This window comes from Ranitomeya imitator, chromosome 5 (genome assembly GCF_032444005.1).
Source record: "Ranitomeya imitator isolate aRanImi1 chromosome 5, aRanImi1.pri, whole genome shotgun sequence".
In the NCBI taxonomy this organism is placed as follows: domain Eukaryota; kingdom Metazoa; phylum Chordata; class Amphibia; order Anura; family Dendrobatidae; genus Ranitomeya; species Ranitomeya imitator.
The window spans coordinates 194,943,975-194,958,670 of NC_091286.1; the positions used below are offsets into that span (position 1 = coordinate 194,943,975).

Sequence of the window (14,696 nt, forward strand, 5' to 3'; positions counted from 1 at the left end):
GATTATACTAGGTACAAGTTTCTACGTGAAAACCATGGATTGAATTCCTGCGTGTGAATGAGCTTTCATCTTCCCACCCAAACGTTCTAAAGCTCTGTTCACACTATATAATTATTATTATTGGGATTGTTTCTTTTTGCTGGACCTCATTACACATTAAGGGGAATGAACACATAATCCAAAAGAAAAAACTCATTGTTTAAAGCACCACATGAGGTTTTTTATTTATTGCAGCGCTGGAGGGGTTCAATTAATCGTAGTTCCCTGCCCCTAGTAATTTACTCTCCAGTCACCGTCTTCAAAAAATAAAATGCTGAAGTGGTGCTTTAAATAAGGTTTTTGTGCCACAGCTACTTATTTTTTAAATGCTTTTTTTGTTTGTCTCAATCTGTGTTAAGCGAAATTAGAAATCTTGCAGTTTTCACACTGGCCAGTGGGGACTATTTTATGCCCTGTCTGGAAGGGTTTTCAGACTTATCTGATGCAGGATTAGAATGATGGGTAACACTAGTATACACAGTTGACGTTTATTTATGTTTATAAATATATTTTTAGAAGCTAATAAGCCATAAATTAAAAAATGCATTTGGTAAATGTTTGACGTAATTTTGTTTTCCTCCTTTAGGTTTAAAGAAATAGCAGGAAGCCTAGAATCTGCAATACTTTCTAATCAAGAGGAGGCTTCAGGTATAGAACCTAACATCACTTTCCAAGAATACTTCTACTCATTGACTGTTACTCTAAAAGCAGCCATACAGCAAAGAGTATATTAGGTTTACATATTATAATGTAGCTAAATAAATGGCTAGGTTTCAAAGTTGGTGAATATGTGATGGTGTTAATAAGAAGGTTTATCTACAGTAGGCGATGGCCAGGCTCTGGCTATGTACTGTACAGCTGCAGATGATATCTACTATGTAATTGTCTAAGGGTCACTTCCGTCTGTCCCTCTGTCTGTCACGGATATTCATTGGTCGCGGCCTCTGTCTGTCATGGAATCCAAGTCGCTGATTGGTCGTGGCAAAACGTCCACGACCATTGCCACGACCAATCAGCGATGGGTGTAGTCCGGCGGCAACATGGCCGCTCCTTCCTCCCCGCAGTCAGTGCCCGCTCCATACTCCCCGCAGTCACCGCTCACACAGGGTTAATGCCAGTGGTAACGGACCGCATTATGCCGCGGGTAACTCACTCCGTTACTGCCGCTATTAACCCTGTGTGACCAAGTTTTAACTATTGATGCTGCCTATGCAGCGTCAATAGTAAAAGGATCTAATGTTAAAAAAAAATAAAAAATCATTATATACTCACCTTCCGCCGCCTTTCCCGCTCCTCGCGACGCTCCGGTAACCGCTCCATGCAAGCAGCAGGTTCCGGTGGCAAGGATGGTATGCGACAAGGACCTGCCATGACGTCACGGTCATGTGACCGCGACCTCATCACAGGTCCTGCGCGAGAAGGACCTGCCATGACGTCACGGTCATGTGACTGTGACGTCATCACGGGTCCTGCGTTACCAACCCTGGGACCGGAAGCTGCCGAGTGCACCGCACACAGGCGACATGACTACAAGGGCTCCCTCGGAAGGTGAGTATATGTTTGCCCACGGAAGGTGAGTATAAGTTTATTTTTTATTTTTTAACCTGTGACATATGTGGCTGGGCAATATACTACGTAGCTGGCCAATATACTACGTGACTGGCCAATATACTACGTGACTGGCCAATATACTACGTGGCTGGGCAATTTACTACGTGGCTCTGTGCTGTATACTACGTCACTGGGCAATATACTACGTAACTGGGCAATATACTACGTGGTTGGGCAATATACTACGTGGATGGGCAATATACTACGTGGGCTGTGCAATATACTACGTGGACATGCATATTCTAGAATACCCGATGCGTTAAGGTACCGTCACACTAAGCGACGCTGCAGCGATACCGACAACGATCCGGATCGCTGCAGCGTCGCTGTTTGGTCGCTGGAGAGCTGTCACACAGACAGCTCTCCAGCGACCAACTATGCCGGTAACCAGGGTAAACATCGGGTTACTAAGCGCAGGGCCGCGCTTAGTAACCCGATGTTTACCCTGGTTACCAGCGTAAAAGTTAAAAAAAAACACTACATACTTACCTTCCGCTGTCTGTCCCTCAGCGCTCTGCTTCTCTGCCCTGTGTAAGCACAGCGGCCGGAAAGCAGAGCAGTGACGTCACCGCTCTGCTTTCCGGCTGCTGTGCTTACGCAGGGCAGAGAAGCAGAGCGCCGAGAGACAGACAGCGGAAGGTAAGTATGTAGTGCTTGTTTGTTTTTTACTTTTACGCTGGTAACCAGGGTAAACATCAGGTTACTAAGCGCGGCCCTGCGCTTAGTAACCCGATGTTTACCCTGGTTACCAGCGAAGACATCGTTGAATCGGCGTCACACACGCCGATTCAGCGATGTCTGCAGGAAGTCCAGCAACGAAATAAAGTGCTGGACTTTCTGCAGCGACCAACGACATCACAGCAGGATTCTGATCGCTGCTGCGTGTCAAACTGAACGATATCGCTAGCCAGGACGCTGCAACGTCACGGATCGCTAGCGATATCGTTTAGTGTGACGGTACCTTTAGAATCGGGCCACCATCTAGTTAACAATAATCCTTTTTTGCACATAGCCACATGTAATTGGGCATTAGCAACCTTTAGAACAGTCGATCACTGATACTCATCTTGGGTAAACACCGATCCACCCAATGAATGAATGAACCCAATGTATTATTATTACATTTTATACAATAGGTTGGTAATTATATTTATTCTGTTGGCTGTTGTGTTTTTCAGCTGAAAGTGCATATTGTCTCAGAGTTACTAATGTCTTGTGGACGTGTCTAACTGCGTGTTGGTCTGATGACATCTACCTACCACTACTTGCCCACCGTTTCTGGAAGCTAACCTTGCAACTGCTGTCACGTTATTGTGTATTTATTAAAGAGGTGAGGATTTCTTTTTTTGACTATTGGTAGAACCTATGGCTGTATGCATAAACTCAGTAGTGGCATCCTTTAGATCAGGGGTCTCAAACCCCCAGGAGCACCTGAAGCCTCTTTCTGCTTCCTACAAGGCGCCAGAGCTGCCATGACAATGGGCCTAATGATAACCAGTCACATCGAGGAAAGGGGCCCACAAACATCCAGTGTCATCTTCAACTGAGTATGACCCCCCCCCTTCCCGGAAGAAGGTACACTAGCCGAAACGTGCGTAGCGGCTGTGGCACCCCAGGTTTGAGGCAATACTTTATACTGGATATTTCCTTCCTACTCCTCCATTTTCTCTATACCTACGGCTCTATTTAATTCCTGTAACAACATAGATTCCACTTTGGATATACACAGATTAGATGTTTGGGGAGGATATATGGCATTCTTGTGTACTTAATTGCCCAGACCTGTGGTTCCACTATTGGCATTTTTCACCACCTGATTATCCCTTCTGTTACAGTCATGTTTTTACTAATAATGTAATAAAGCATTTTTTTTTTTTTATGTTACCCTGTTCTTTTTTGTGCAATTTTGTTCTTTATATGGGTCATGTAATTTTGTTGCACTGAATACTTTACATATAATTCCCTGTTTGGGCACAGGTGTTTAATGGTGCTTCATTCTGTGCATTGTCATCTGTATTTGCTTATTAACTAAATTAAAAGTACATTTAGTATTTCTTCGCCTGAAACGACCGAAGCTATAAAACTGTCCCATAACCCATACAATGAACACCGTTAAAAAACAAAAATTAAAAAATGCTTACAATTTTGTGGTTTCATTATATTGACATACAAAAAAGAAAATAAAAAGTGATTAGCAAGTTGTTTAGAAAAATAAGTGTTATCACGGAAAACGTCATGTTGTCGTGCTAGGAATGTGGCCCGTAGACTGCAGCCCATTTAACCAGCCGAGTTTGAGATCCCTGCTCTAGATTTTCATATCCTTTCATAAACATCACAGGATTAACACTTTGCAGCCTCCTCTTTACAAGTCCAGATTACTATTTAAAATGTACAGCTTATACACCCTCAAAAAATTTTAGGCGAGACACCCATAATTCTACATGCATAATAAAATTGAGAAAAGCCAAACCACGCAATCTGATCAGAAACTATTTGTACTTTATTAGTTTAAAATATGACAAATACATACAGCATTATAGATCCAGTATTATAGAGGAAAGCGAAAGGGAGCTAACAGATCTAGATAGTCCTTTACAGCGTGTATGCAAACATTTCAGGACTCTTCCCATGGCGATAACACAGCGAGTAATTTATTATATAGTATATATTATCTTATTATACACTTCTGAACCTCTATGATGAAAATTAAATTACCTGTTCCAATTTCTGTTTCTACTGGATGATGTTTGGTTGTTACGTATATAAATAAATTACTTGCGGTGTCGTTTCCATGGCAAGGTTCCAGAATTTTTTTGTGCCTGCTGTAATTGGCTATTTTAAATCTGTTAGCCCTCTTTTCTCTTATAATACTGATCTATAATACTGTCTGTATATGTCATAGTTTAAAGTAATAAAGTGTAAATATTTTTATACAACTGTGTGGCTTGGCTTGTCCTTTTTTTATGTTACTTTATAATATCTGACTACAGATGGGCGAACAGAACCCAGTCCCCATTTACTTAAATGCTCGAACACCCAGTGTTTTCCACGCTGTCATGTGCATGACAGCGCCGCAAACACTGCTTCTTATCGGCAGTAAAATCAAAAAAGTTTACCTCAGGTCACTGGCGTCAGCTGGTGGGACTACTGCTCCCATCAGCTGATGCCTGCTGCCGCTAATAACAGTGAGAGCAGTAACGGCTGATGGGAAAATTCATCAGCCGGCACCCGCGCTCAAAATAAATAAATAAAAATAAAATATGGCGTGGGTTACCCTGTATTTTTGATAACCAGCCAGGCATAACTGACAGCTGGGGGCTGCAACCCTCAACTGTCATCTTTAGCAAGGTTGGGTATCAAGAATAGAGGGGTCCCCACACTGAAATAATTTAAGAAATGGCCTGGGGTCCCCCACCATATTTAACAACCAGCCTTGCTAAAGCTGAGTCTATCCTTTAATTCTATCGCATCTTGGCACCGTCCAGGTTGAAAACTTTTTATCCCCAGACATGGATTACGGTGTGGGACAGAACGTTGGAGAGGTGAGGGATATAAAAATGGAAAAGTGTGATTTGTTTTGATTTCAAATAAAATACTTAATACTTGCTGTGTCTTTATTTATTTACAATTCAACTATAGGTTTAGTAATGGATAGGTGTTTTATAGCCGCCTCTCCATTACTAAGCTGCGGGCTCGATGTCACCAGGGTCACAAAGGTGACATCAACCCCACAAATATTACCCCACTTGCCACCGCTACAGGGCATGTGGGAAGAGCCTGGGGTGAAGAAATCCGTCTTGTGTAATCATTGTTAGAAGTTTTCAGTTAAGGATATGCCTGTGCTCCAGGGCAGGACTGTAGGCAGAGTCTTATCTTCCTGCACTACCACAGAGAAACCAATAAATGACCTGACCACAGGCCTCCCCAAAGCACAAAGTCTATTTTTATGATGAGGAAGATGTTTGTGCTTTATGGCGGCCTGTGGTCAGGTCTTTTCTTGGTTTCTCTGGCTTAGAGCAGGAAGATAAGACTCTGCCTACAGTCCTGCCCTGGAGCACAGGCATATCATTAACTGAAAACTTCTAACACTGATTACACAAGAACCAAAAAATAGATTTCTTAACCCCAGGTATCATTTTAATCAAACATCATACTGTGAGCAGGGAAGGGGATTAGTGGCACCTCACCGGAATCCAGATGAACACAGGTGCCAGGAACAAGTGGCTGGATACCACTCATTAGTAATAGCATAGGAAGGAAAAAAAGTTCCAGCACCAGGCGTATCTTCACTAAAATCTTCAAAATTTTATTTTCATGTCAAGAATAAAGCATCATGCGGGGACGCAGCCCCTAAACGCTTGACGAGTTTCGAACAAAGTTCTTAATCATAGACATATGAACAATACATAAAAACATCCTTATATACCTATTCTATTAAGTGAAACCATGTACACCAGGGGTGTCAAACTGCACTCCTCGAGGGCCGCAAACCATGCGTGTTTTCAAGATTTCCTTAGCATTACACAAGGTGCTGTAATGATGATGTGTGTAGGTGATTAAATTATCACCTGTGCAGTACAAGGAAATCCTGAAAACATGACCTGTTTGCAGCCCTTGAGGAATGCAGTTTGACACCCCTGATGTACACCATTTACTTGACATGATTGATTCACATTCATTACAAAATCAAATGCGAGAGCCTACCAAAAAATTATGACTCCTACATAGATTGTCACCTCTTTGTCCACACAAAAGTTTGTAAAAGACATCTCTACTCTCTCAGTGCAACAACTTGTGTTTTGATGAACATTTTTATAATTTTTACATTTTAATCAGTTTAACTCTACCGACAGTGTTTGTAGTTATTTAGCAAAATGCTGCTGACAGGTTCGCTTTAAAGGGTCTAACTTTGTAGATACCGTAAATAGATTTTTCCTAAATCACTAATATTTTTTATCTTCCAGTTGTCAGCCAGTGCCACTTCAGAAGGTAATATAACTGAGAGCAAAAGTTTGATTCCAACCAGTGGGAGAGATGTACCCCCCACTTTTAGTTCTGAAGATCAGCAAACTGCATCAGCACCAGATGCCCAGTCTTCTGTTTTGTCAACACGTCAGCTAATTCTTATTGTTGCAGATATAGATAAACTAATGGATCAGGTGAGACGGAAACAAACAATTATGATCTATTATGACGTCTTTCTACAAGCATATTGTGTTATTTATTACTCTTGTTTCTAGATGTGCTTGTGGTGAGCAAGTTCATAAATTGGATTAATCTTGTAACACTCTAATGTATTTTGACCTTGAAAAAAGAAAAACATAAAATACATGAAAAATATATACTGTGCATGTAAACCTACAATATACTGTAGGTATTTAAATAGTATTTTGTATATTTTGATTATTTTTTATGTACCCGAAACAGGAGGGGCAAAAAGCAGAACCTTAGTTAAATTTCTTCTGTATTTTATAGAATGCGCTTTATATAGATAACTGTTGACTTAACTCACTAATTATCTTATATATACTGCTCAAAAATATAAGGTGAATAAGTAAACAACATAATGTAACTCCAAGACAATCACACTTCTGTGAAATCAACCTGTCCAGTAACACAGATTGAGAATACATTTTTCCTGTGTTGTGCAAATGGAACAGACAACAGGTAGAAATGATAGGCAGTAAGTAAGACAACCCATATAAAGAAGTGGTTCTGCAGGGATTGACCACATACCATTTCTCTATTCTTATCTTTTTTTGCTGTTGTTCTGGTCACTTTTGCATTTTGTCATTGTCACCCACAGAGGTACTGTACAGTAGGATGAGCTGGTGTCTACAGCCCACAGAAGTTGCTCAGGTAGTGCAGCTCAACCAGGATGGCACATCAATGTGAGCTGTGACCAGAAGGATAGCTGTGTCTGTCAGCATAGTGTCCAGAGCATGGAGCAGATGCCAGGAGACGTGGAGGGTGCTGTAGGAGGGCAACAACCCAGCAGTAGGACCGCTACCTCCTCCTTTGTGCAAGGAGGAGCAGTACCAGAGCCCTGCAAAATGACCTCCAACAGGCCACTAACATCCATATGTCTGCTTAAACCCTTCACCACAGCCCTTTTTCATTTTTGAGTTTGTTTTTCGCTCCCCTTCTTCCCAGAGCCATAACTTTTTTTTATTTTTCGTCAATATGGCAATTTGAGTGCTTGGTTTTTGTGGGACGAGTTGTACTTTTGAACGACACCATTGGTTTTACCAAGTGCGGCAAAATTGAAAAAAAAAGTGCAATTCCACAACTTTTTTTTTTTTAACCATGTTCACTAAATGCTAAAACTGACCTGCCATTATGATTCTCCAGGTTCTACGAGTTCATAGATACCAAACATGTATAGGTTATTTTTCATTTAAATGGTGAAAAAAAAAAAAAGTTTATAAAAAAAAAAATATAAACATTGCGTCATTTTCTGAGCCCCATAGCATCTCCATTTTTCGTGATCTCGGGCTGAGTGAGGGCTTATGTTTGCGTGCCTAGTTGACGTTTCTGATGATACCATTTTGGTATGGATACGATCTTTTGATCGCCCGTTATTTCATTTTAATGCAATGTTGCGGTGACCAAAAAAAATGTAATTCTGGCGGTTTGATTTTTTTTTTCGCTACTGCCTTTACCGATCGGATTAATTCTTTATATAGCTTGATAGATCAGGCGATTCTGAATTTGGTGATACCAGATGTGTGTGTGTATATGTGTGTGTGTATATGTACAGGCGATGATCAGATCACATGTATGTAGCGGAAATGTTCGCTTTGTTTGAGCGGCGCTCATAGTAATCAGGCATTGACAACCATAGAGGTCTGCTGGAGAACTCTGGTTGTCATGCTGACCCATCGGTGACCCGCGATCATGTGACGGGGTCACGAATACGCGCAATCACATTAAATGCTGTTGTCGGTGGCATTTAACGGGTTAACAGCCGCGGGTGTATCGCGATTCCACCCGTGGCTGCTAGGAGCACATGTCAGCTGTTCAAGACAGCTGACATGTGCCAGAAAAGATGTGGGCTCAGTGCCTGATGCCACATCAAGGGGGGGACACGACATGCGCCATACTAGTACAAACTTCATGGGGGTGGCAGGAGGGTCGGACATCCACAAGCTCAACACTGTGCAGGGGATTGGCATTCGCCACAGAACACCAAGATTGGCAGATTTGACATTGGCGCCTTGTGCTCTTCATGCAAGTTCACACTGAGCACATGTGACAGAGACTGGAGACACCGTGGGGAACATTCTGCTGCCTGTAATATCCTCCAGCATGACCGGATTGGCAGTGAATTAGTAATAGTATGGGGAGGCATTTCTTTGGATGGCTGCACAGCTTTCCATGTGCTAGCCAGAGGTATCCTTACTGCCATTACATGTAGGTATCGGGATGAGAGTCTCAGACCCATTGTGCAGTAGGCCCTGTATTCCTTCTGATGCATGACAGTGCTAGGCCTCATGTGGCTAAATTGAGTCAGCTGTTCCTGCATGATGTAGGCATTGATGCTATGGACTGGCCTGCCCATTACCCAGACCTGAATTCAATCGAGCACATCTGGAACATTGTCTCGCTGCATCACAGACTGTCCAGGACCGATGCTTTAATCCAGGTCTGGGAGGCGATCCATCAGGAGACCATCCTCTGCCTGATCGGGAGCATGCCCAGGCGTTGTAGGGAGGTTGTACAAGCACGTGGAGGCTACACACACAACTGAGAATCATTTTCTTGACTTGAGGCATTTGATTTTCAACTTTGATTTTGAGCATCATTCCAAATCCAGACCTCCGTGGGATATCAATTTTGATTTTCATTGATCATTTTTATCTTTAATTGTCCTAAACGCTTTCCGCTATGTAATGCATAAAATATTTCATTCAGTGATATCTAGGATGTGGTATATTAATGTTGCCTTTTTTTCAGCAGTGTATGTTTTATAATTCTACTCCAATATGGCAGATGTCAGGGGAAAGATTTAACATGATGATTAGTGATGAGCAAATATACTCATTGCTTGGGTTTTCCTGAGCACGCTCGGGTGGTCTCTGAGTATTTGTTAGTGCTCGGAGATTTCATTTTGGTTGCCTCAGCTGCATGATTTACAGCTTATAGACAGCTTGAAAACGTGGGGATTCTCTAGCAACCAGGCAACCCCCACAAGTTCTCAGGCTGGCTAGCTGCCGTAAATCATGCAACTGGGGCAACGAAAACTATATCTCCGAGCAGTTACATATACTCCGAGACCACCCCAGCAACGTGTACACTCACTCATCACTAATGATGATCTTTTGTTCAGCTCTGGGGGTGCGAAACATCAGCCCCAAACCAGTTGAGAATGTTTACCACTGTGGTGGCACACCCTAATCGGGGGGGTTTATGGGAACCTCAGCAGATGACTGTGCTGTTATTGAAAATAAATCTCTATACAAAGACCAAAACCGATATTATTGCTATATGGTGACCATATAGTGGTAAATACCAGTTCCGTAGTTACCAGAGATTACAGTACAGTAATACATATTGACTTACAGATGATGCGCTTTCTGATGGAGTAGTTCACTTTTTCCATCTGTCCAAGATAATTTCTTCTAGACACGACTCAACTTTGGAGTTTACACCAAAAACACAGTTTTCACGTTTCCAGCATCATTTCCATCAATTCCTAACTTGCACCAACTTCTAATACTATGCTGATGCGCCTGCTGCCTCCATATGTGTCCCTATTACTGCAGGTGTTGTGTCACAAAAACAGTGCTCGTCTTAGTTCATTACATAATGCAACCACTGTAGCCCTTAGAACGGAACATGCCTCCTTTGTGCCCTGGAAAGCTGCTCACATTTTCCCTGTATAAAGTAATAATGCCCCTTGTATACACCTTTCACTGTTGCAATATCCTGAGTGCCCCCATAACATTTTATAATGTTCCATGAATTTACAGTAAGTGTCCCCTGAGTCCCCCAACTTACAGTAATAATGTCCCTAGTCCCCATGTACAACTGCCATATACACAGTATGATGTCCCCAGAGCCCCCTAAACACAATATAATGTTATAGCTCCCACATACAAAATGCATTGCCCCCACAGCTCCCATATATACAGTATAATGTCCCTCACAACTCCCCAAATAAACAGTATAATGGGACCACAGCTCTCATATACACTGTATGATGCCCCCACAAGTACTATTAAAATGAAGACAAAAAAATTCATATACTCACCTAACCCAGGATTCTGGTGAGTCTTTCAGCAGACTGCGGCAAGGCCCCATCGAATTTACACAGTGATATTCTTTCGGGGCATGCACTCCTTTGAGTCAGAGACCTGGCACAATAATGTCATCACATCGCTCTGTCTGGGACTCATCCAGTGCATTACCCTGCTGTTCTGCAAAACAGAGTAGTGCATTAGGACCAGGTCTCCCTGCTCTGTCTTAAAGGGAACCTGTCACCCCCAAAATCGAAGGTGAGCTAAGCCCACCAGCATCAGGGGCTTATCTACAGCATTCTGTAATGCTGTAGATAAGCCCCCGATGTATCCTAAAAGATGAGAAAAAGGTTAGATTATACTCACCCAGGGCGGTCCCGGTACGATGGTCGACGCGGTCCGGTCCGGGGCCTCCCATCTTCTTACGATGACGTACTCTTCTTGTCTTCACGCTGCAACTCCAGTACAGGCGTACTTTTTCTACCCTGTTGAGGGCAGAGCAAAGTACTGCAGTGCTCAGGCGTCGGGAAAGGTCAGAGAGGCCCAGCGCCTGCGCACTGCAGTACTTTTCTCTATTTTTACTAAGCAGAAAGGTTAAAAAAAAAAATTATCCAATTTAAGGGTACTTTTACACATGCCGGTTTTTTGCAGGCCGTATTTTTTTTCGGTCTCCCGCAAAAACGGGCCGCAAATAACCACCTCAGATCGACGTTTTTTCCTGTTGTAACAAATTGCAGGGAAAAAAATCCGCAAATATGGAATACCGCAAAAACAAGCTACCGTTGTTTTTGCGGTACCATTCTTTTAAATGGAGGCCATGTCCATGAGCTGTGAAAAATATCGAGCAAGCTCGATATTTTTTCACGCCCGTATATACGGCCCTCACAGTGCTACGATGTATTTTTTGCGGGCTGTTTTTGCAGCCCCCTAGAAATCTATTGGGGCCACAAAAACACAGCAAGTGTAAAAGCTGCCTAACAGTACTTCCATCCAAGATTGTAAGTTGGTGATACATTAGTTAAGTGTAGCTAAGGCTTGTCTTAATACGGTATATTGTCCTATTTCCATAGGGGACTATTTTTGACAGATAAAATACTGGGCTTTATTAAAATCATGTATTTATTTTTGCTTCATCCTTTCGCATGACTTTTTCGCTGCCCATGCACAAATATAATCTAGACTAGAATTTAAAAAAAAAAATCTACCTTTTCTGAAAGTAACCAACTTACATATTGTGGAAATTCCATCCAATCCTAATGAGCATCTTCAGGGCAATCTATCAGCTATAAGTAACATTTTGTAACAAAAAATGCATGTTTACAGTTTACATTCTTGTATCTTCCAGCTCCTCTTTGCAAAATATTCTAAACTGAAGAGATTAAAAATATTAATCATGTGTCGCACGCCTTGGTTTGCCTTGAAAACTGTATTTCCCTAGCACACGGTGGATTATATTAGTTTTACAAGATACTTTTATCGTTCCCTATATTTGAAAATATCTGTTTTATTCAATGTGTGGACCCATTTTTTGTCTGTCAGTTTTTACAATCCTTGTTGCATCTGTTTCTCTTTCATGAAAAAAAAAATTCTCATCTTCTCCTTCCCATTAATCCCTTACCGCCATGATCGGTTTTCACCTTCCTGACAAAGCCAAATATTTCCAGACAGAGGTGTTATTTTGTGATAACTCTGTAAATTGCTTCAACATATCCCATCGATTCTGAGAAATTTTTTTTTGACACATTTCCTAGCAGAAAATTTAGGTTGATACGAATTTGTTTATTTAGGAAAATGTAAGAAATAAAAAAATTGACAAATGTAGAAAAGTTACCAATTTTTAACCTTTGACTGTATGACCCTAAAATTAATAGTCATACCAAACAAAATAATTAAACATGTATTTTCAAGTTGTCTCTTGTGCAGTTCAGAGTCATGAAGTCTCCTTACTCACTAGTTTCTGAAAGGTCGGGCACTGCTCCTTGAGTGACCGTTCTAGTGCGTAGCAGAGCTGCTGTAGCATTAGTACTATAAAGCTCTACACAAGTTGTGCTGCAACTCATTCAGCCATCAGTGGTTTGTTCTGAAGTCTACACTATTTACATACATAGATAAAAGTCTGGACAGCAGAGTGAGCCCTGAATAGCAGAACCATTCTGAAAATAGCCAATGGTAGGTGCTGGTGAATTTAAAAGATTTATAATGTCCGCTTTTCAGGATCTGTGAAAGAGGGGAGAGATGAGCATCAAATTGCTGTGTAGAAATTAATAGGATAGAGAGAGGTGGCTGGTATGTTAAGGGTTAACCTCTCTCCTGGACTGTAGCTACTGTGTACACTGGCCTGGGTCTGGGCTGGCACTAGTGGCCAAACTTCTTGGAAACCAGCTGTACAGTATGAAAGATAAAAGCTGTCATTGCTGTAGAATGACAGTAGATACAAAAGTCAATTTGCTTTTTTCATGATGAATAATTAAAGCAATTAACATTTATGACATGTCTACTTTAAATCGACATTCTTGAAAAGTCGTTTTTTTTTGTTGTTTTTTTGATGTTAGAATAGTTAAAATTTTAGCAGCATTTTCCCTTCCCCCATGACGGCACACCTGAGAGAGGGGATCCGCCCAGCCAGGACAGGAAACCCTACTGAAAATAAAAGGGCGGTACCTCTCGGTCGATTCAGTTGGGTTTCCTGTCCTGACAGGGACCCTTGTGCTGAACACGGCGGTTTCACTTACCCAGGTCCCGTCCCGGCGTGGAAGAACAGGCAGCGCCTGTGCGTCGGAGTTCGGGTCCTGGAGGTGCCGTCCGCGGGTCCTCCGGGTCTCTGCGGGCGTTGGGCAGCATGGTCAGAGGGCCGGGTTCCCTTCCATGGCTGCCACGCCGCCCTCCCCTCTCTGCCGGCATCCAGGTGCGGTGGCCGCTTCCGGGTCGCTCGTCTGACGTCACGCGCAAGGCACGCTGGGAATGGGCGTGCCCGCGTGATGTCGGGGGCGGGCGCCGGATCCAAGATGGCGGCGCCCATGAAGAAAACGCCGGCCGGTGAGAGGGAACCCCGGCGGCGTGGCAGAGAGTGGGAGGGGGTTATTTGGGCACCGAAGGAGGCGGGGAGTGCAGTGGTCCCCCCATAAAAGGGGGTTGGACCACAGAAGACGCGCTCATGTCCAAAAACTTCACCATGGAAGTAGGACAGCAGGAGCAGCAGCAGCAGCCGCCTTCACAGCAGCAGCAGCAGCAAATGGAGCTCTCACCAGATGCCTTGCCGAGCCACCAGCATGCCAGGAGCAGCCGCTCAAGTGGTAGAAACAGCAGTCGTCCTGTCCAGCAAGATTCGTCGGCGTCCAGGAGGGACGCTTCACGTGCATCTGTCCAGCCTCCAAAATCGGTACCCTTGATTGTCGGTGGTGGTGAGTGATCTACGTGAATGTCACCCTTATGGTAACAGGGTCCATTTTTGTCTGTTTTGATCACTAGGGGTCCAGGAAAGCTGGTGTTAAAACAAAGAACCGAGAGTGTGCCCTTTGTAAAAACTTGCAGTTCAGTGGCAGAAGGATCTCTGTGCTGACTGCATTAATAAAACTATACAAGAAGAGACCCCTAATTTTGCCACTAGCCTAAAAGCCATAATACAGGCTGAAACAAAAGACTCCTTGAAATTGGCCCTTAGCGAACCAAGAAGGAGAAAGCCGTAAGGCGTCCACAGAGTCAGATGCCTCTCAGAGACAGGGGAGTCATAAAACATCCCGGTCTCCCTCTACCTCCTCGGCCTCTGTCCAGTCTTCAGATTCCTCCTCGGACAGTGATTCAGGAGGT

The 14,696-nt window shown here is 43.0% G+C and overlaps 1 protein-coding gene across 3 annotated transcripts in view; it reads left to right on the top strand.

Annotated features, from left to right (window-relative positions):
* Nucleotides 1-14,696, top strand: part of COG2 (component of oligomeric golgi complex 2) — a 139,143-nt gene that overhangs the window by 63,892 nt on the left and 60,555 nt on the right. For all 3 annotated transcript variants that reach the window (XM_069769462.1, XM_069769463.1, XM_069769465.1), the window contains 3 exons: nt 626-687; nt 2,829-2,980; nt 6,615-6,809. In XM_069769462.1, coding sequence (XP_069625563.1) covers nt 626-687; nt 2,829-2,980; nt 6,615-6,809 — 409 coding nt within the window. The remainder of the gene's footprint in view (nt 1-625; nt 688-2,828; nt 2,981-6,614; nt 6,810-14,696) is intronic.